The sequence below is a fragment of the Leucopleurus acutus genome (assembly GCF_964270905.1).
Source record: "Leucopleurus acutus genome assembly, chromosome: 2".
Lineage (NCBI taxonomy): Eukaryota > Metazoa > Chordata > Mammalia > Artiodactyla > Delphinidae > Leucopleurus > Leucopleurus acutus.
The window spans coordinates 19095601-19115348 of NC_139143.1; the positions used below are offsets into that span (position 1 = coordinate 19095601).

General features: G+C 40.5%; 1 protein-coding gene across 1 annotated transcript in view; it reads left to right on the forward strand.

Moving 5' to 3' along the window:
- Positions 1–3926: 3926 nt before the first annotated feature.
- Positions 3927–19748, forward strand: part of MARK1 (microtubule affinity regulating kinase 1) — a gene marked incomplete at its 5' end in the record, with an annotated part of 142328 nt that continues 126506 nt past the window's right edge. The window contains one exon of the mRNA XM_082834772.1: positions 3927–3977. Coding sequence (XP_082690898.1) covers positions 3927–3977 — 51 coding nt within the window. The remainder of the gene's footprint in view (positions 3978–19748) is intronic.

Here is a 19748-nt window from a genome sequence, read left to right on the forward strand (position 1 = left end):
TGATTTAAGTCACATATGTAATTTTATGTTTTTCAGTATTCACATTTGAAAAAAGAAACAGTTGCAATTAATTTTAATAATATATTTTATGTAACTCATGTCAAAATATTAGCATTTCAAAATGTAATCAATATAAAATTTATTAAAGTGATATGTTACACCCTTTTTTTTCTCTACTAAGTCTTTAAAAATCAGTGTGCATTTTATATTTACAACACATCTCAATTCAGATAATAAATTTTCTAAATTTATCTAAATCTGTATTTAGATTTCAGCATCTTTATAGTTGAAAAGATAGATTCATGTATCCAAGTCTTTCCCAACATAATTTAAAAATTTCCAATAACTGAATCAAATGTCAGTTTGAAAATTATTTAGAATGATATCAAATGAAAAATTCAGTTCCTCAGTCACACTGGAGAGCTGTCAAGAGCTCAATAGCCACCTGTAGCTAATACCTACTATATATGACAGTGTAGTTCTAGAGAATTCTGCTCCATAGAGCTGCTGGGAGGCATGCTCATTTAGCACATTTCAGTGTGGGCTTAGCACCTTGCAGATCTTTATTTTTCTTTTGTTTTCGCATTACTTCAATTTTTTTCTGAAACCTTTATTACCCTAACACCTTGGAGGTTAGAAACCTCTAAATTAAACATGCCCCATTTAGTTAATAATCCTAAAAATCATTACTCAAAGACAAAATATTCCTTGTCATTTCTTCATAGTTATTGGCACAAGAAGCTACATAATAGTGACACAAAAAGTTTTGCTTACGTGCATTCTCACTATTAAGGCCTATGGCTAAACAGTTTTCATTCAATCACAGTACTGCCTCATGCCATTTTAAGGGGAGGAGAGCTCACACAGGGGTACGCACTCAATAATTCCTTTTAAAAGACATAATGACTCTTTTCTAACCCAAGCAAAGTGAAATTTATATACCAAGCCTAAAACTGTGGGTATGAATAGGGTTGTTTGAATGCCATTGTTTGGACAGAGTTTCTGGTCTATTTCGTTAACCAAAATTATGGATTTGAGTTACCCATCCAATAAAAACTCTCTTTGAATGTAGCTCCACTGTTATAAAACTATCTTTATGGGCTGATTTAATAAATAAGTATCCCTCACTATTATTATATAATATTCAATAAGTTTCAGTATGTGAGCACAGTGTAGCAAATATAGCTAAGGGATTTACCCAAGACTTTTAATGTATACTTCAAAATCTCGGAAGCCACTCTGCCAGAATCCTGGGCACTCCTTTGAGCTCTGTCTCTAACTAGCCATCATATCTTTGAGGTTTAATGACCTTACACAGTGGGGCGGGGGAAGGGGCAGGGGAACCTGTTGATCTTGTGACCACTGCAAGATTGAACAGTACCATATATTCCAGTTATCTTTTTTCTGTACACTATTAACCTGGTGCATCTGTGATCTTGAATAAGTCAGTTGAGTGGAATTTTGTAAAATGGGAAGAAATATGCTTGTCTGGGTCACCACAAGGATAAAGACATAGGATAATAGGTGAGTGGGCATTGAAAAGCAACACCCAAGCGACCAGTTGAAGGAATGATTCATATTCCAAAGGGATTGAACACCCTTTCACCGATGCTTGCTTCCTCTCATGTTAACAGGGGTAGTATTGTAACACAAGGTACTTTTGAGTGGCTGCACTGTTGATTGGCAACAATGGCTGTAGCTGATCAGAAAAGTACAAGCTTCTACCCTGGCAACTTCAGTACAGCTTGGTGATTCAGGATCTCTGCAGAGGGACTATAAAACCTTGGCATCCTGGGTTGCACACCACATTTTAGTGTGCAGCCTTGCAGTTCCAAAGTCTGAATTCTGTTTGAGGAATGGTGATGAACACCTAAGGGATCTTATGATATTTTTACTTGCTTTGTGAAATTGGGAAGTGTCTACAAATAAAATGCTAAAGAAATAAATACATAGATGATGTTGTAGAAGTGAATATATATGCTGGGTGAGAATTTTTTCTGAGAATCTTTGTATCTGCTATTTTTAGGTCTTTTGGAACATGTTTTAAGGGTCATGTGTTAAGTTTTCAGAAACAACATTTATGAGTTAGGATAAAAAAACCCATCTGGTGCAGGGATTCCTCCTTCAAATGGATGAACTTCAGGAGAGAGGAGGAATTTCCTATCATCTTAAGATCCCCATTGGAGGCTTAAGGAAGTAGCTCAAAAATTGAATTTATCCCCTTCTATCTATTGCTCCTTTTATCGTCCTGACTACTCATGAAAGAAAATGAAAAAGACATATTGGAAAGACGAGGAATAGGGAGATGGTAAGGTTTTTGTTCTGGAGGCTGAGTGTGCAAAATGTAAGCTCTCATATTAGATAGGAAGCAGCAGCATTGCTTTTTAGGGGGCTAATGGGCCCTGCGGAACGCATTACAGAGGGATGTCTGCATGATGTAAGAAGTGGCAGGTGGGTGGAAGGGTGAGGAAGCCACCTGGAGGAGGTAGGCCAGGGCCAAAATCAGAGACAGCTCCCCTCCCTCCCTAAACAAGCTCGCCTAAGTGACACTTCCTTGCGTCCCAGGAAGTGACGACCAGCCAGGGGAGACGTCGTGACTCCCGGGGCTCTGCCACTCTGGGGGTGCTGCGGCGGGCGCCTGGCGACCTCTTCCGCCGACCCGGTTCCCAAGGAGGCCGCCCGGTGCCGGACACCTAGGCGAGCCGCCTGGCCGGAGTGCCTCGCACAGGGTTCTGGAGCAGCGCCTCCGAGGCTGCTGGCGCTTTTAGGGGCTTTTGTGCCCTCTGCCCAACTATCAGAGTGACCCTGAACCCAACAGCTCCCAGGAGAGGGCTCAGGGGAGGACAGAAATTGAGAAAGCTGGGAAACGCGGGAGGAGGGGATGAATTTAAGAATGGGAAAAGTCCTGAGACAGGAGATAGGCGGTGTCGGATCCAGGGTAGGATCGTACCCATTCTTCCCGCATGAAGCGGACAAAAAGACGACCACTCAATTGCATCAGCGCCATGTCACCTCCCCCCGGCAAAACCCAAACATGAATCAAACTAAAAACCACCAGAAGCTCTGAGACGACCGTACTCCGCGGGTGGGGCGAGAAACAAAAATAAACACGGGGACGGGCGGGCGAGGGAGCGCGGGAGGAGCAGGAGGCGGCCCCGCATCCCTAATGAGGGAATGAATGGAGAGGCCCCCTCGGCTGGCGCCCGCCCACCCGGCGGCAGCCGCCAAGTGCCTCTGGGCGCAGCGTGCCGCGCCCGCCGCTCCTCGCGCAGCCGGCTCGGGCCGCTCCTCCCGGCTCAGGCGCGGCGGCTGCGGCGGCGGGGACCGCGCGGACCGAGCCGGGACAGGCGCGCCGCAGGCGCGGGGCGCCGGGAGCGGGGGCGCCGCCGCGCTGGGCCCCGGGCGCGTGGCTGCGGCTCGGCCGGGCGGAGCCGCTCACCTGAGGCGGGGCGCTGGGCGCGGCGCGGGCGGCGCTGTCAGGGCCGCGGCTCCCGGCTCCCGGCCGCGCTCGGCGGTACGAGCCAAGCAGTGATTTGCAGCGCCGCTTCACCTTCGGCCATGGCCGGGAGAGCCTAGCGGGGCCCGGACGCCGCCCCCCGGCTCCCGCCCCGCCTCCCAGCCTCGGCGCTGCATCCCGCCGGCCTCGCCGCCCGGCCCGCGCCGGGCAACCGCCCTCGCCCGCAGCCCTCCCTCGCCCCGGCTCGCGTCCCCCGGCGGCGCCGCCGCGGGAAGCGGCTCCCCCTCCTCTTCCTCCGCGTCCTCTCCCCCCGCTCCGCCGCCGGGGCCGCTTGTTGCACCGCTCGCGGCCTGTGGGAGCCGCTCGCCCGGCCCCGGCCTCGCGCCCGCGGCCGCAGCCCCTGCCGCTCGCTCCCGGGGCCCGCAGCCCGGCCCGCGAGACCCCGGCCCGACCCCGCCGCCCGCACAAAATGTCGGCGCGGACGCCATTGCCGACGGTGAATGAGCGGGACACGGAGAACGTGAGTAGCCGGAGCCTCCCCGGGAGCGGCGGGGCCAGACGCTCCCCGGACCCCGGCTTCACCTTCCGCATGGGCCGCCCCGGGGCCCCAGAGCGGCCACCCGCTGCAGGGTGTCCACCTGGCGCCCGGCGTGACCCTCGCCCCCGGCTGAGCCCCCATCCTCCCTTCCAGGCGCATTTCACTGCTTTCCCCTGAAGGGTGAGGGTGGGGGCACCGTAAGTGGTGCCCTCCCCGCGGAGGTGGTCCTCCGGGAGACGGTGGGGTGATGGAGGGCGACAGGCACAAGGAGATGGCAGAGTGGGCATCCCGGATAGCTTTATTTCCACGCGGCATTCTGTATCCCCACCCGAATGTTTGCTTTATGATCACAGACAAGCCAGCCGACTGCCTCTTTTCCCTTGCTTTTCTGGCTCTTTCGGTCCTTTGCCCTCCCACCCGCCTGCATTGCCCCATGACTTTGCTTTTTGTAACTGTGTCCACATTTGGGTCTTGGGCACCAAAGGGGGAAGGTCGGGAATGGAAGGGACGAGAATGGGAGTAGAGATGGATGTGTGTGTTGGTGTGTCCCGAGTTTCTACTGCTGTGTGATACTCTTCTATAGAAATGAGCAGAAGAATTTCACCATCAGCTTCTGTGGCCCCAGGGTTACAGCAAAATGTTTAAAAGCTGTATGAAGCCAACGGCTTTTGCTTCTCTTTCTCAAGTCGGTGGTAATAATTCAGGGCAGGTTTTACTTTAAATACCTCTCCTCCTCCTTGGAGTGTCACAAGGTGCATTTCTTTGAAGGAAGGATTTTCTGTGTCTTTGATCAAATTGCCCTCAGGAGTTTTTATCTAGATGCAGATGTCCCTGGTGTTTAAACTCTTGAAAACCGAAAGAACCAGATCAGTTGTATTTCCACATTCTGAAAAGTGCAGTTGTGTGTGTGTGCACGAGTTCCTTTGTGGGAAAGGGTTTAAAAATAATTTTTTTTTTAAGCCCTCATGACCTGTAAAGAGGGCCTTTGCTAATTTTTCTGACTGGGTTTGCGTACGCCTTAGAGGGGTGTTAAGTTCTGGTCGACTCTCCAGTTTCTCTCCTTGACCCTCCAGCCCTTGGTGTATCACTGCCTTCATAGGGTTGGTAAAATAAAATAATGAAGGGTTTTGGCGTTCTTAAACAAAAGATATGAGACAGGAGACATACAAACTCACCCCTGAAGTGTTGGAGGGAGGTATAAACAGATTTTTTAATCTTGGAGAGTAGGGGAGCACAGAAACTTGATATACAAAGGGAGAAGAAATTTTGGTAAGAGACTATTGTAGAAGACCCAGGAAGAGATTTCAGAGTATGCTTTCGTCTTGTCTAGTGTCTTGCATTTCAAATGGTAAAGATATAGAGTAAGGTTGCTGTTACCGTAACTTATAACTTAGTTTACATTGTAACTTTTTAAAAGCCTCCTAATTGTTTTTAAAAATATAATTGATACATAATTTTGTTTAAGAGATTGAAGAAGGTGACGGAAAAAGGTGCAAAATTGGGTTAAAGTTGATTTTAAAGCCAAAGTAGTACAGAATTTTTCTAACAGAAAATCTTTAAAAAAACGTGTCATTCAGCATGAATGAAAAGTAAGACAGATGATGACCTTTATTAGCAAAACACTGTGTGTTTTTAACCTAGGAAAGGTGGAAAAATACATTGTTTTTATTTTCTTTCAGATTTTGAATAGTATAGCTCTTTCCACAGTTGTATGAATAAGGTGCTTTATACAGACATGAGATAGCATTATAGAAATCTGAATCAGGGAATAGTACGAAATGCAGCATCACTTGTAAGACCAAAAAAAAAAGGTGGGGGGGGGTTCAGTTAAGCAATAACAGTGTGCTAAATTTTGCTGTACCTTCTGAAAATGATTATGCTAAGTAAACTGATTTGCTCTGTTTCTGAGCATGTTATTTCAAAGTCACTTTTATGATCTTCTCCCTTGGTGTTGGTTGCATTGTGCATAGCTATAGCTCCGTTTAGCTTCCTTTACCCACATCCTGATTTTCTCCTAATTGCCATGCGAAGTACCTGTTATACTGTGGCTGTTAATTTATCAATACATATGCACTCAGTTTTGGTTTTTGAGCTGGAAGGATAGAGAAGCAGTATTTAAGACAAGGCCTCTCCCCTCAAAGAACTTAAGAAGAAAGGTAAATATAGTCCCAAAGAAATAGTGTACAGTAGAAAGCTGTGTGTAAATAGGGCTAAATTGGTTTATAGGTGCTATAGGTGTTTATCAAAGGGATCACCAGTGATGGCTATTAAATCACCATTCGTGTCTCTCTCTGTTCTCTGGTTGGTAGTAAATGTCATTACCCATTCTTGCTTACCCCTCATCAGTGAAATAAAGGAACATATCTGCTTGTTAGCTAATATATTAAGGCCAGTGTGGTAATCAAAATGAACATTTGTTTGAAGTTGTTTTCAGTTAAATTGACACATTTTAAAAAATGGTTGTGAAAATCTACATTCGTGTGACTATTAAATGCTTGTAAGCCTTTTGGAATATTAAGGACATAACTGAAAACATTTTATTACTGCCCAAAATATTTTAATTTAAACAAATAAGGTAATTAAAGAATCTTTGAATTGTATTGTCATTTGCAGTTATTATAAGCATCTTAGTCATATGTGAATGGATTTGGTATCCTTGGGAATATGTGATATCTACCCTTCCCCATGTCACCAATATATATTGAGGATATGTAAGTAAATGTTAATATTATATACATATTAAACAGTTCAGAGGAAGAATGTTGCAGCACTGTAACATTAGTAGTAAATATTCTCCTCTTTACTACCACTGTATCTAGTAGAGCGAGAAAGAATTGCTTTTCTCTGAGAACATTCTGTGTGTATTTTTTCAGGAGTATTTTCTTAGATGAAGGATTTGTGTGTGCATTATTAATAGGCCTCAAATGGCTAAATACAACAGAACCACCGATGATTAAAGGCAATGAATACTTCGCAGTGAAGTAGAAAACATATGTTGTAGATCATAGAATTAATTTATGCAAAATGTGTTTGATGTTAGGTTGTAAATAGTAAGTCCAGAAAGAGAATGGGTGTTTGAAATATTCCGGTTTTTTTTTGTGCTTCTGTTAGATTATACTTGGATAATTCCAGCGTGGATAGAGAGAATATATTACCATTACTCTTATGTACTTTTAAATGGAGCAAGAATTGTTTTCATGTTTTAGAAAAACTCTAATTTTGCTAATTTTTATGGATCCAAAGTGTCCCTACTAGCTTTCTGTGGTGAAATTTTGATCAGTATGAAGGAAACTGATTTGATTCCTTCTCGGGATGTTTTAAAATTGACTTTGGTTAAATTTGTTTTGAAACTTTTAATAACAAAACTCTTGATGATGATTCTTTTCATAGATCTGAATTGCACTGTGATGACTGGAACACCTACCAAGGTGGACATTAGTAGTTTGAAAAGGCAGGAGTGAAGCATGCTTTTGCCACTACTGCTGGGCTTTCTCAGTAGCCTGTGCATACCTCATGTCACAGGATCTATCACATTGCCTTCTAACTGCTGATTTACTTTGTCTCCTTTGTTCTGTATCGCCAGTGCCAGTACAATGACTAGTAGTAATATATGAGATCAGTCCTATAATATTCCCCTTTTGAATTTTTTCATTTGTCATCAAAATATACTAGTGACACCAGGAACGGTAGATATTACATACTACAAAGCCTTCAGAGAGTGAAGTGACCTGCCCAAGGTCATAACGAATATCTGATGTCTTTCACTGTTGCTCTACTCACGTTATTGCTTCTTGAGGTTTTTGGTTTGTTTTGCTTTTGTCTTAGAGATTTCAAAAGAGCATGTGCGATGATATGAGATACTTTATTGGTTGAAGAACAGGGTGTGCCATGCTCATCTCATTCCTGAACCTTTGCTATTTTCTCTGTCTCGAGTACCCTGTTCTTTTCCCCTTATCCCAAACTTACAAGTCCCTTATGGCATGGCTTATGTTTTTAAGAAGACCTCTGAAATGATTGCAGCCAGCATTGCTGTCTGTTGTAGCTGAACATCTGTGTGTGTATAGTCCATACCACTGGTCTCCAAAGTGGGTATGCAGGATGGTCCATCGTGAGAAAAAAATGTCTTTGCCTTCTATCATTTTCCTTCTGAACTCAGTGCTATTACTAACTCTCCTTCTTCTCCTTCTCCTTCTTATTCTTCTAAAGCTCAGGTTGTTTAGAATCAGCCACATATTTTAAATTATTATTATTTTTTTACCATTCCCTTTTCCATCTCAGACTTTCCTTTGGAGGTCATTTTCCCTTTTCCTGATAGCATCTTCACAGTTCTTTTGGTAAAGGATTGTTAGTCATAAACTTTCTTTTTTAAATATGAAAATATTTTTTGTCCATTTTCTTGAAAGAGAGCCTTGCTCAGTCTCCAATTCTAAGTTGATCTTCCATTGTCTACTTATTTCCATTGTTCCTGTTCAGAAGTCATCTGCCAGTAGGTATAGGTGTCTTTTCTGTCTGTCTCTTTTTAAGATTCTTTTTCTTAGGTGTTATACTTTCACTACAGTGTATTTAAGTATGGATTTCTTTTCTTCTTGTTTGCTTCTCATGTCTTTGAATTCATATTCTTTTTATTAGTTCTGGATACTTACCATATATTATCTTTTTGAACATTGCCTTGCTTCTGGTCTCCCTAGAATTTTATTTTGGTACTCTGATTAGATTATGTTGTACCTTAACTCTTCCATATGCCTTAACTTTTTCTTTTCTTTTTTTTAAATTGAAGTATAGTTGATTTACAATGTTGTGTTAGTTTCAGGTGTACACCAGAGTGATTCAGTTATACAGATTCTTTTTTTCATTCTTTTTTCAGATTCTTTTACATTATAGGTTATTGCAAGATATTGAATATAGTTCCCTGTGCTGTACAGTAGGTCCTTGTTGTTTATCTATTTTATGTATAGTAGTATGTATCTGTTAATCCCAAATTCCCAATTTATCCTCCCTCCCGCTGCCCTTTTTCCCCTTTGATAACCATAAGTTTGGTTTCTATTTCTGTGAATCTATTTCTGTTTTGTAAATAAGTTCACTTGTATCATTTTTTTAGATTCCACATGTAAGTGATATCATATGATATTTGTTTTTCTCTCTCTGACTTACTTTACTTGGTATGATAATCTCTGGGTGCATCCATGTTGCTGCAAATGGAATTATTTCATTCTTTTTTTAAGACTGAGTAATATTCCATTGTGTATATGTGCCACATCTTCTTTATGTATTCATTTGTTGATGGACATTTAGGTTGCTTCCACGTCTTGGCTATTGTAAATAGTGCTGCTATGAACATTGGGGTGCATGTATTTTCTCTGGCTGTATGCCCAGGAGTGGGATTGCTGGATCATATGGTAACTCTATTTTTAGTTTTTTAAGGACCCTCCATACTGTTCTCCATAGTTATGTGTTAACTTCTTGATTCATTTTTTCTGTGAGTTGTTGTGTCTTTGTACTACAAGCTGTATAATTTGTTTAGATCTAAACTCTGTGGATTATATCTTTCATAAATTTTGGAAATGGAGCAGCCATTATCTCTCTGAATATAGCCTTACTACTGTTCTCTCTAGTGTTTCTGGTCCTCTGATTGGATATGCTAAAATTGTCTTTCTATCCTGCATATGTCTTAGATGCTTATTCATTTTTTCCCCCATTTCATTGTTTCCCTGTACTGTAATCTATAGTACAATCTGCTGTACAATTTCTGCATGTAACATGTTTAAGGTCTATCTTTCAGTTAACTAAAACTCTTTAGCTGTATTTAAATCACTGTTAACCTTTTTGTTGAAATTATTTTTTATAGTGGGAAAAAACATAACATGAGATCTGCCTTTTTAACAAATTTCTAAATGTACAATAAAATATTGTTAACTGAGGCAGAACTTTCTCATCTTGCATGCCTGAAACTTTATATTCATTGAACAGCTCCGATTTTTCTCTCTCTCTAGCCCCTGGCCACCACAATTCTACTTTCTGCTTCTGTAAGTTTGATTGCTTTAGATAACTCATTTAAGTGGACTCATGCAGTTTTTTTTCTTTTTTGAAGTATAGTCGATGTACAATATCATGTAAGTTACAGGTGTACAATTTACAATTTTTAAAGGTTATACTCTATTTATAGTTATTATAAAATATTGGCTGTATTCCTTGTGTTGTAAATATATCCTTGAAGCTTATTTTATATGTAATAGTTTGTATCTCTTAATCCCCTACTCTATATTGCTTCTCCCCTCTTCCCTTTCTCCACTGGTAACCCTAGCTTGTTCTCTGTATCTGTGAGTCTACTTCTTTTTTGCTGTATTCACTAGTTTGTTGTATATTTTAGATTCCATATGTAAGTGATAGCATACAGTATTCGCCTTTCTCTGTCTGACTTATTTCACTTTGCATAATACCCTCCAAGTCCATCCATGCTGCTGCAAATGGCAAAATTTCATTTTTTTATGGCTAAGTAGTATTCCATTGCATACATACACACCACATTTTCTTTGTACATTTGTCTGTTGATGGACACTTAGATTGCTTCCATATTATAAATAATGGTGCTATGAACATTGGCATGCATATGTCGTCTCCAAATAGTGTTTCTGTTTTTTTTTCGGGTATATACCCAGGAGCGGAATTGCTGGATCACATGGTAGTTGTATTTTTAGTTTTTTAAGAAACTTCCATATTGTTTTCCACAGTGGCTGAAACACTCTACATTCCCACCAAAAGTGTAGGAGGGTTCCCTTTTATCCACATCCTCACCAACATTTGTTATCTGTGCTCTTTTTGATGGTAGCCATCCCAAAAGTTGTGAGGTGATATCTCATTGTGTTTTTCATTTGCATTTCCCTGATGATTAGCAGTGTTTAGCATCTTTTCATGTGCCTCTTGGCCATCTGCATGTCCTCTTTGGAGAAATGTCTATTCATTTCTTCTGCTCATTTTTAAATCGGATTATTTTTTTGATATTTAGGTGTATGAGCTGTTTATCTTTTAATTTAATTTTTTATTTTACATTGGGAGTATAGCTGGTTTACAATGTTGTGTTAGTTTCCAGTGTATAACTAAGTGATTCAGTTATACATATACATATACCCATTCTTTTTCAGATTCTTTTTCCATATAGGTTATTATAGAATATTATAGAATATTGAGTAGAGTTCTCTCTGGTATACAGTAGGTCCTTGTTGATTATCTATTTTATATATAGTAGTGTGTATATATTCATTCCAAACTCCTAATTTATCCCTCCCCCCCCACCCCCACGTTTCCCCTTTGGTAACCGTAAGTTCGTTTTTGAAGTCTGTGAGTCTGTTTCTGTTTCTGAAGTAAGTTCCCTTGTATCATTTTTTTTAGATTCCACGTATAAGTGATATCACATATTTGCCTTTCTCTGTCTGACTTACTTCACTTAGTATGATAATCTCTAGGTCCATCCATGTTGCTGCAAATGGCATTATTTCATTCTTTTTTTATTGCTGAGTAATAGTCCATTGTATATATATGCCACATCTTCTTTATCTGTTCATCTGTTGATGGACATTTTAGGTTACTTCCATGTCTTGGCTATTGTAAATAGTGCTGCAGTTAACATTGGGGTGCATGTATCTTTTCAAATTACGGTTTTCTCCAGATAATATGCCCAGGAGTGGGATTTCTGGCTCATATGGTAGTTCTAGTTTTGCGTTTTTAAGGAACCGCCATACTGTTCTCCACACTGGTTGTACCAATTTACATTCCCACCAACAGTGTAGTACGTTTCCCTTTTCTCCACCCCCTCTCCAGCATTTATTGTTTGTAGAATTTTTGACGATGGCCATTCTGTCCAGTGTGAAGTGATACCTCATTGTAGTTTTGATCTGCATTTCTCTAATATTTAGCGATGTTGAGCATCTTTTCACGTGTGTTTTGGCCACCTGTATGTTTCCTTTGGAGAAATGTCTATTTAGATCTTCTGTGCATTTTTTGATTAAGTTGTTTTTTTTTGATATAGAGCTGCATGAGCTGTTTGTATATTTTGGAGATTCATCACTTGTTGGTCGCTTCGTTTGCAAATATTTTCTCCCATTCTGTGGGCTGTCTTTTCGTTTTGTTTATGGTTTCCTTGGCTGTGCAAAAGCTTTTCAGTTTAATTAGACCCTATTTATTTATTTTTGTTTTTATTTTCATTACTCTAGGAGGTGGATCCACAAAGATACTGCTGTGATTTATGTCAGAGAACCTAACCAAGACCTAGTCATACAGCATATCAACTTGGTATTCTTTGTCTTAAAAAGAGCAACGCTAATTGTTTAAAACAAACCTAAGGAAGTTAAGCCATTCTTGGACTTCTTGAACATGACTGTATCTACTTCCCAGCCTCACAGTTTGTGGGGCTGTTTGCTTCTAAGCGTTTTATAGTATCCAGCATTACATTTAGGTCTTTAATCCATTTCGAGTTTATTTTTCTGTATGGTGTTAGAGAATGTTCTAATTTCATTCTTTTACATGTAGCTGTCCAGTTTTCCCAGCACCACTTATTAAAGAGACTATCTTTTCTCCATTGTGTATTCTTGCCTCCTTTGCTAGCACTTTGTTGAGGATTTTTGTGCCTATGTTCATCACTGATATTGGGTGTAACATTTTTTGGGGGGGTGTCTTTGTCTGGTTTTGGTATCAGGGTGATGGTGGCCTCATAGAATGAGTTTGGGAGTGTTCCTTCTGCAATTTTTGGAAAGAGTTTCGAAAGGATAGGCATTAATTCTTCTCTAAATGTTTGATAAAATTCACCCGTGAAGCCATCTGGTTCTGGACTTTTGTTTGTTGGAAATTTTTCATCACAGTTTCAATGTCAGTACTTGTGATGGGTCTGTTCACATTTTCTGTTTTTTCCTGGCTCAGTCTTGGAAGGTTGTACCTTTCTAAGAATTTGTCCATTTCTTCTAGGTTGTCCATTTTGTTGGCATATAGTTGCCTGTAGCAGTCTTTTATGATCCTTTGTTATTTCTGTGGTGTCAGTTGTAACTTCTTCCTCATTTCTAATTTTATTGATTTGTGCCCTCTCCCTTTTTTTCTTGATGAGTCTGGCTAGTGGTTTATGAATTTTATCTTTTCAGAGAAGCATCTTTTAGTTTCATTGATCTTTTCTATTGTTTTCTTTGCCTCTATTTCATTTATTCTGCTCTGATGTTTATGATTTCTTTCTTTCTACTAACTTTGGACCTTGTTTGTTCTTTCTCTAGTTGCTTTGGGTGTAAGGTTAGGTTGCTTATTTGAGATTTTTATTGTTTCCCCAGATGCTTGGAACGCTATTAACTTCGCCCTTTGAACTGCTTTTGCTGCGTCTCATAGGATTTAGACCGTTGTGTTTTCATTTTCTTTTGTCTCTAGGTATTTTTTCATTTCCTCTTGATTTCTTCAGTGATCATTGGTTGTTTAGTAGCATATTGTTTAGCCTCCACATGTTTGTGTGTTTTGCAGTTTTTTTCTCATAGTTGATTTCTAGTCTTATAGTGTCGTGGTTGGAAAAGACGCTAGATAGGATTTCAGTTTTCTTAAATTTCCCAAGGCTTGTTTTGTAGCCTAGCATGTGATCTCTCCTGGAGAGTGTTCCATGTGCACTTGGAAAGAACGTGTAAAATCTACATATTATTTATTCTTAAAGTGTACTTTTGGTAAAAATAATCACAAATATTGAAAAAAGTTCTGCATTTCAGTTTTTGGGTAATGATGCAATTCTATTCATCATGGTGCTAAATTCATTTTTGTTTTCTTTTTTTTTTTTTTTTTTTTGCGGTATGCGGGCCTCTCACTGTTGTGGCCTCTCCCGTTGCGGACCACAGGCTCTGGACGTGCAGCCTCAGCGGCCATGGGTCACGGGGCCCAGCCACTCCGTGGCATGTGGGATCTTCCCGGACCGGGGCATGAACCCGTGTCCCCCGCATCAGCAGGTGGACTCTCAACCACTGTACCACAAGGGAAGCCCTTTGTTTTCGTTTTTTAATTAAAATTTTTTTTGTTGTAGTTGATTTAAAATGTTGTGTTAGTTTCTTCTGTACAGCAAAGTGAGTCAGGTTTGTACGTGCATATATCCACTCTTTCTAGAACGTGTATTCTGATGCTTTTGGATGGAATGCTTCCTATATATCAATTAAGTCCATCTGCTCTATTGTGTTATTTAAGGCCAGTGTTTCCTTACTGATTTTCTTTCTGGATGATCTGTCCATTGATATAAGTGGGGTTTTAAAGTCCCCTACTATTACTGTGTTACTATTGATTCTTCCCTTTATGTCTGTTAATACTTGCTTTATGTATTTAGGATTTTCTATGTTGGATGTATATATATTTAAAATTATTATGTCTTTTTCTTAGACTGATCCCTTAATCATTATGTAGTGTCCTTCTTTTTCTTTTGTAACAGTCTTTATTTTAAAGCCTATTTTGTCTGATATAAGCGTTGCTACCCCGGCTTTCTTTAGATTTCCATTTGCATGGAATACGTTTTTCCATCTCCTCATTTTCAGTCTGTGTCTTTATATGTGAGGTGAGTCTTTTGTAGACAGCATATATATGGGTCTTTTTTTTGTTTGTTTCCATTCAGCTGGGCTGTGTCTTTTGATTGGAACATTTAGTCCATTTAAATTTAAGGTAATTATTGCTGTGTATGTTCTTACTGCCCTTTTGTTCCTTGTTTTGGGTTGTTTTTATAGGTCTTTCTTTTTTCCTTCTTTTGTTTTCTTCTCTTGTGATTTGATGACTATCTTTAGTTTTATGTTTGGTATCCTTTTTCTTTTTTTGTGTGTATATCTATTATAGATTTTTGGTTTATGGTTACCATGAGGTTTTTATCTAGCAACCTGTGATATGTGATTGTTTTAATTCGCTGGTCTCTTAATTTCAAATGGATTTTGAAAACCCTGCATTGGTACTCTCCTCCCCTCACAACTACTGTTTTTGATATCATATTTTACATTTAATTGTTATGTGTATCCCTTAACTGCTTATTGTGGATATAGATGACTTTACTACTTTTGTCTTTTTAACTTCCTATTAGCTTTGTGCCTGGATGATTTCCTCCCTTTTTGTTATATTTGCCTCTACTGATGAGCTTTTTCATTTTGTAATTTTCATGTTTCTAGTTGTGGCCTTTTCTTTTTTCACTTAGAGGAGTTCCTTTAATATTTGTTTAAGGGTGGTTCTGTAGTGCTGAACTCTTTTAGGTTTTGCTTATCTGTAAAGCTTTTAATCTCTCCATCAGCTTTGAACAAGAGCGTTGCTGGATAGAGTATTTTTGGTTGTAGGTCTTTCCCGTTCATTACTTTAAATATATCGTGCCACTCCCTTCTGGCCTGCAGGGTTTCTGCTGTAAAGTCAGCTGATAGCCTTATGGGAGTTCCCTTGTATATTGTTTGTTGCTTTTCCCTTGTTGCTTTTAATGTTGTCGTAACTGTTTGCCATTTTAACTACAGTGTGTCTTTGTGTATTCCTCTTTAGGTTAATCCTGTATGGGACTCTCTGTGCCTACTGGACTTGGATATCTGTTTCTTTCCCAAGGTTAGAAAAGTTTTCAGCTATGATGTTTTCAGATATGTTCTCTTCCCCTTTCTCTCTTCTCCTTCTGGGATCCCTATAATGTGAATATTAGTGTGCTTGATGTTGTCCCAGAGGTCTCTTAAACTGTCCTCGTTCTTTTTCATTCTTTTTTTCTTCTTTTCTCTTTGGCATCAGTGATTTCCCCTACTTTGTCTTATAGTTTGCTGATCTGTTCCTATTTATCATTTAGTTTACTGTTGATTCTTTCTAGTGTATTTTTCATTTTAGTTAGTGTAATCTTCACCTCTGTTTGGTTGTTCTTTATATTTTCTAACTCTTTGTTACAAACTTCTAAGTTGCCACTCTGTGCCTTCATTCTTCTCCTGAATTCTTTGATCATCTTTATGATCACTACCCTGAACACCTTCTTGTGTAGATTATTTCCCTCCAGTTCACTTAGTTCTCTTTCTGGGATTTTATCTTGTTTCTTTGAGGTTTTATCTTATTTCTCTGTCACCACATTTTACCTAAGTTACTGCTTTTATTTTTTTGTGTCTGGTAGGTTGATTACGTTTCCCAAGAATGCAGTTCCTCTCATCACCCAAGCGATATGCTCTAGGAGTTCCCCCTATGAGGGCCGCATGGGTCCTTCTGTTGTTGTGGGCTCTGTGGGCAGTCTGATAGGCTTGATTGGCTCCCAGTCTGCTAGTTTACCAGGCCCTGCTTTGTGCAGAGGCTGCTGGCCGCTGGTTAGTGGTCCTGGGTCACGAAGTGGCTGTTTACAGAACCCCTAGGCTCCCTGGGGCTTATGCTGGCTCACTGATGGGCAGAGTCAGGATCCAGAAAACTCTGGGGCTGTTGCCCACTCACTGGTGGTTGAAGTCAGGTCCTGGGGTTAGTGCTGGACTGCTTGCAGACAGCACCAGGTCCTGAAGTTTGGTTGCCTAGGGATCCCAGAGCTGGTGTCAGGTCATTGGTTGGGGGGGCTGGTTCCTGACAGAGTTGGATATGGGGTGTGAGGTGTCCTGAAGCTTGTGTTGGCCCGATAGTGGGCAGGGTGGGGTCCAGCTGGTCTCAGGGCAGGGTCTGGCCTGCTGTGGGCAGGCCGGGCCTGCAGGCTGTTGGATTGTCGTTTTCTTGCATCTAGCCTGTCCCCTGATTGGTGAGGCTGCTCCAGAGGCTAGAGCAAGCTTCCTGGAAGGCAGCTGGGTGGGGCAGTAGATTCTGGAGCTGGTGCCTGTCTGGTGGGTGGATTTGAGTCCTGGGCCCTCTGGTGGTCAGGGCCATATCTTGAGCCGTGTCTAGAGGTGCTGTGGGCTCAGGAGGTCTTTAGGGAGTCTGTTTGCTGATGGGTGAGACTGTGTCCCCACCCAGTTGCTTGGCCAGTTTGGCCAGAGACGTCCCACCACTGGTCCTACAGGCTGTTTTGGGGGGCACAAGTCTCAGTGCTGATGAGTAGGGGAGGGGAATCCGACAATGGCACCCGCCAGCACAAGCATTCATGAGGTAGAAGGGGTCTGTGGTGTGAGCTGCAGCTGACCCCCACCTCTTTGGGAGACTCTGCAAGATCAGCAGATAGGTCTGGTCCAGGCTTCTATCAGATTACTGCTTTTACCCTGGGTCCTAGAACATGTGAGATTTTGTGTGCACCCTTTAATGGTGAAGTCTCTATTTCCCCCAGTCCTGTGGGGCTCCCGAAATTATGCCCTGCTGGCCTTCAAAGCCAAATCCTCTGGGGGCTTGTCTTCCTGGTATAAGACACTGAGGCTGGGGAGCCCGACGTGGGCACAGAGCTCTAACTCCTACGGAAGAACCTCTGGAATGTAATTATTCTCCAGTTTGTGGGTTACCCATCTGGGAGTATGGGACTTGACTATATTGCAAGTCTGCCCCTCCTACCTGTCTTGCTGTGTTTCCTTCTTTATGTCTTTAGTTATAGAAGATCTTTTCTGGTGGGTTCTGGTCCTTCTCATTGATGGTTGTTCTGCAGATCATTGTGATCTTGATGTGTTCTTAAGAGGAGGTGAGCTCAGGGTCTTTCTACTCTGCCATCTTGGCCCTACTAGTCTCATGCAGTATTGATCATTCTATGACTGGCTAATTTAATTTAGAATAGTATTCTCAAGTTCCATCCATGTTGTATCATATGACAAATTTCCTTCCTTTTATGGTGGAAAAATACTCCGTTGAATGTATATCACACATTTTCTTTATCCACTTAGCTATTGATGGACATTTGGATTGCTTTCATATCTTGGCTATTGTGAATAATGGTGTAGTGACTGTGGGAGTGCAAATATCTCTTTGATATTTTGATATTTCTGATTCCAGTTCTTTTGAATAAATACCTAGAAGTGGGATTGCTGGGTCATAGGGTAGTTCTATTTTTAACTTTTTGGGGAACCTCTGTACCGTTTTCCATAGTGGCTGCACCATTTTACATTACCACTAACTGCACAAGGGTTCTGATTTCTCCATATCCTCGTCAACATTTGTTATTTCCTGGTTTTGTGTTTTGATAATATATTCTAATAGGTGTGAAGTGATCACTCATTGTAGTTTTGATTTGCATTTCCCTGATGATTAGTGATGTTGAGCATCTTTTCATATACCTGTTGGCCATTTATACATCTTTGGAGAAATATCTATTCAAATCCTTTGCCCATTTAAAAAAGTCTGATTGCTTTTTTGATGTTGAATTGTAGGAGTTCCTTACGTATTTTGGATGTTAACCCCTTTTCAGACATATGGTTTGCAAATCTTTCCTTTAATTCCATAGGTTGATTTTTCACTCTGTTGATAGTTTCCTTTGCTGTGCAGAAGCTTTTTAGTGTGATGTAATCCCACCGACTTATTTTTGCTTTGGTTGCCTGTGTTTTTGGTGTCATATCCATGAAATCATTGCCAAGACCAACGTGGTGAACCTTGCCCTCTATGTTTTCTTTTAGGAGTTTTATAGTTTCAGGCCTTAAGTTTAAGTCTTTAATCCATTTTGAGTTGAATTTTGTGTATTATACAAGAGAAAGTTCTATTTTCTTTCTTTTACATCTGGATATCCAGTTTTCCCAGCACCATTTGTTGAAACAGACTGTGTTTTTCCCGTTGTGTATTCTTGGCAGTCTTGTCAAAGATCATTTGACCGTATATAGATAGATTTATTTTTGGTCTCTAGCTTTTGTTCCATTGGTTTATATGTTTGTCTATATGCCAGTACCGTACTGTTTTATTACTTGTAGCTTTGTAATATGTTTCGAAGTCAGAAAGTGTGAGACCTTCAGCTTTGTTCTTTCTCAAGCTTGTTTTGGCTATTTAGGGTCCTTATGGTTCCCAGTGGATTTTAGGACTTTTTTCTGTTTCTGTAAAAAATGCCATTGGGGTTTTGATAGGGAGTGTGTTGAATCTGTAGTTTCTTTGGGTAGTATGGACATTTTATCAACATTAAATCTTACAATCCATGACATAGGAGATCCTTCCATTTACTTGTGTCTTTAATTTCTTGTAGCAATGTTATGTAGTTTTCAGTGTAAAAGTATTTTGCCTCCTTGGTTAAGTTTATTCCTGAGCATTTTATTGTTTTTGATGCTATTATAAATGGAATTGTTTTCTTAATTTTCTTTTTGCGTCCTTTGTTGGTTTTGTATAGAAGCATATCTGATATTTGTTGATTTTGTACTGAAACTTTTATGAATTTGTTTATAGTTCAAACAGTTTGTGTGTGTGTAATTTGTTTCGTCCTCAAACAAAGATACTTTTACTTTTTCCTTTCCAATTGGATGCCCTTTATTTATTTTTCTTGCCTAATTGCTTTGGCTAGGACTTCCAGTACAGTTGGCCCCTATATATCTGCAGAGTCAGCATCTATGAGTCCAACCAATTGCAACTCAAACAAGTTCGAAAAGTAAAATTACAGAAAGTTCCATGAAGCAAAAGTTGAATTTGTTGTGGACTAAGAACTATTTACATAGCTTTTATTCATATTATATTATTATATTAATTAATAGTAATCTAGAGATGATTTAAGTATGTGGAAGGATGTGTGTAGGTTATATACAAGTACTCTTTCATTTTATGTAAGGGACTTGAGCATCTGTAGATTTTGGTATCCATGGGGGGAGAGGGGCCTGGAACCTATCCCCTGAGGATACTGAGGGATGAATGTACTGTGTTGAATACAAGAGGCAATAGTGAGTATACTTTCCTTATTCCTGATCT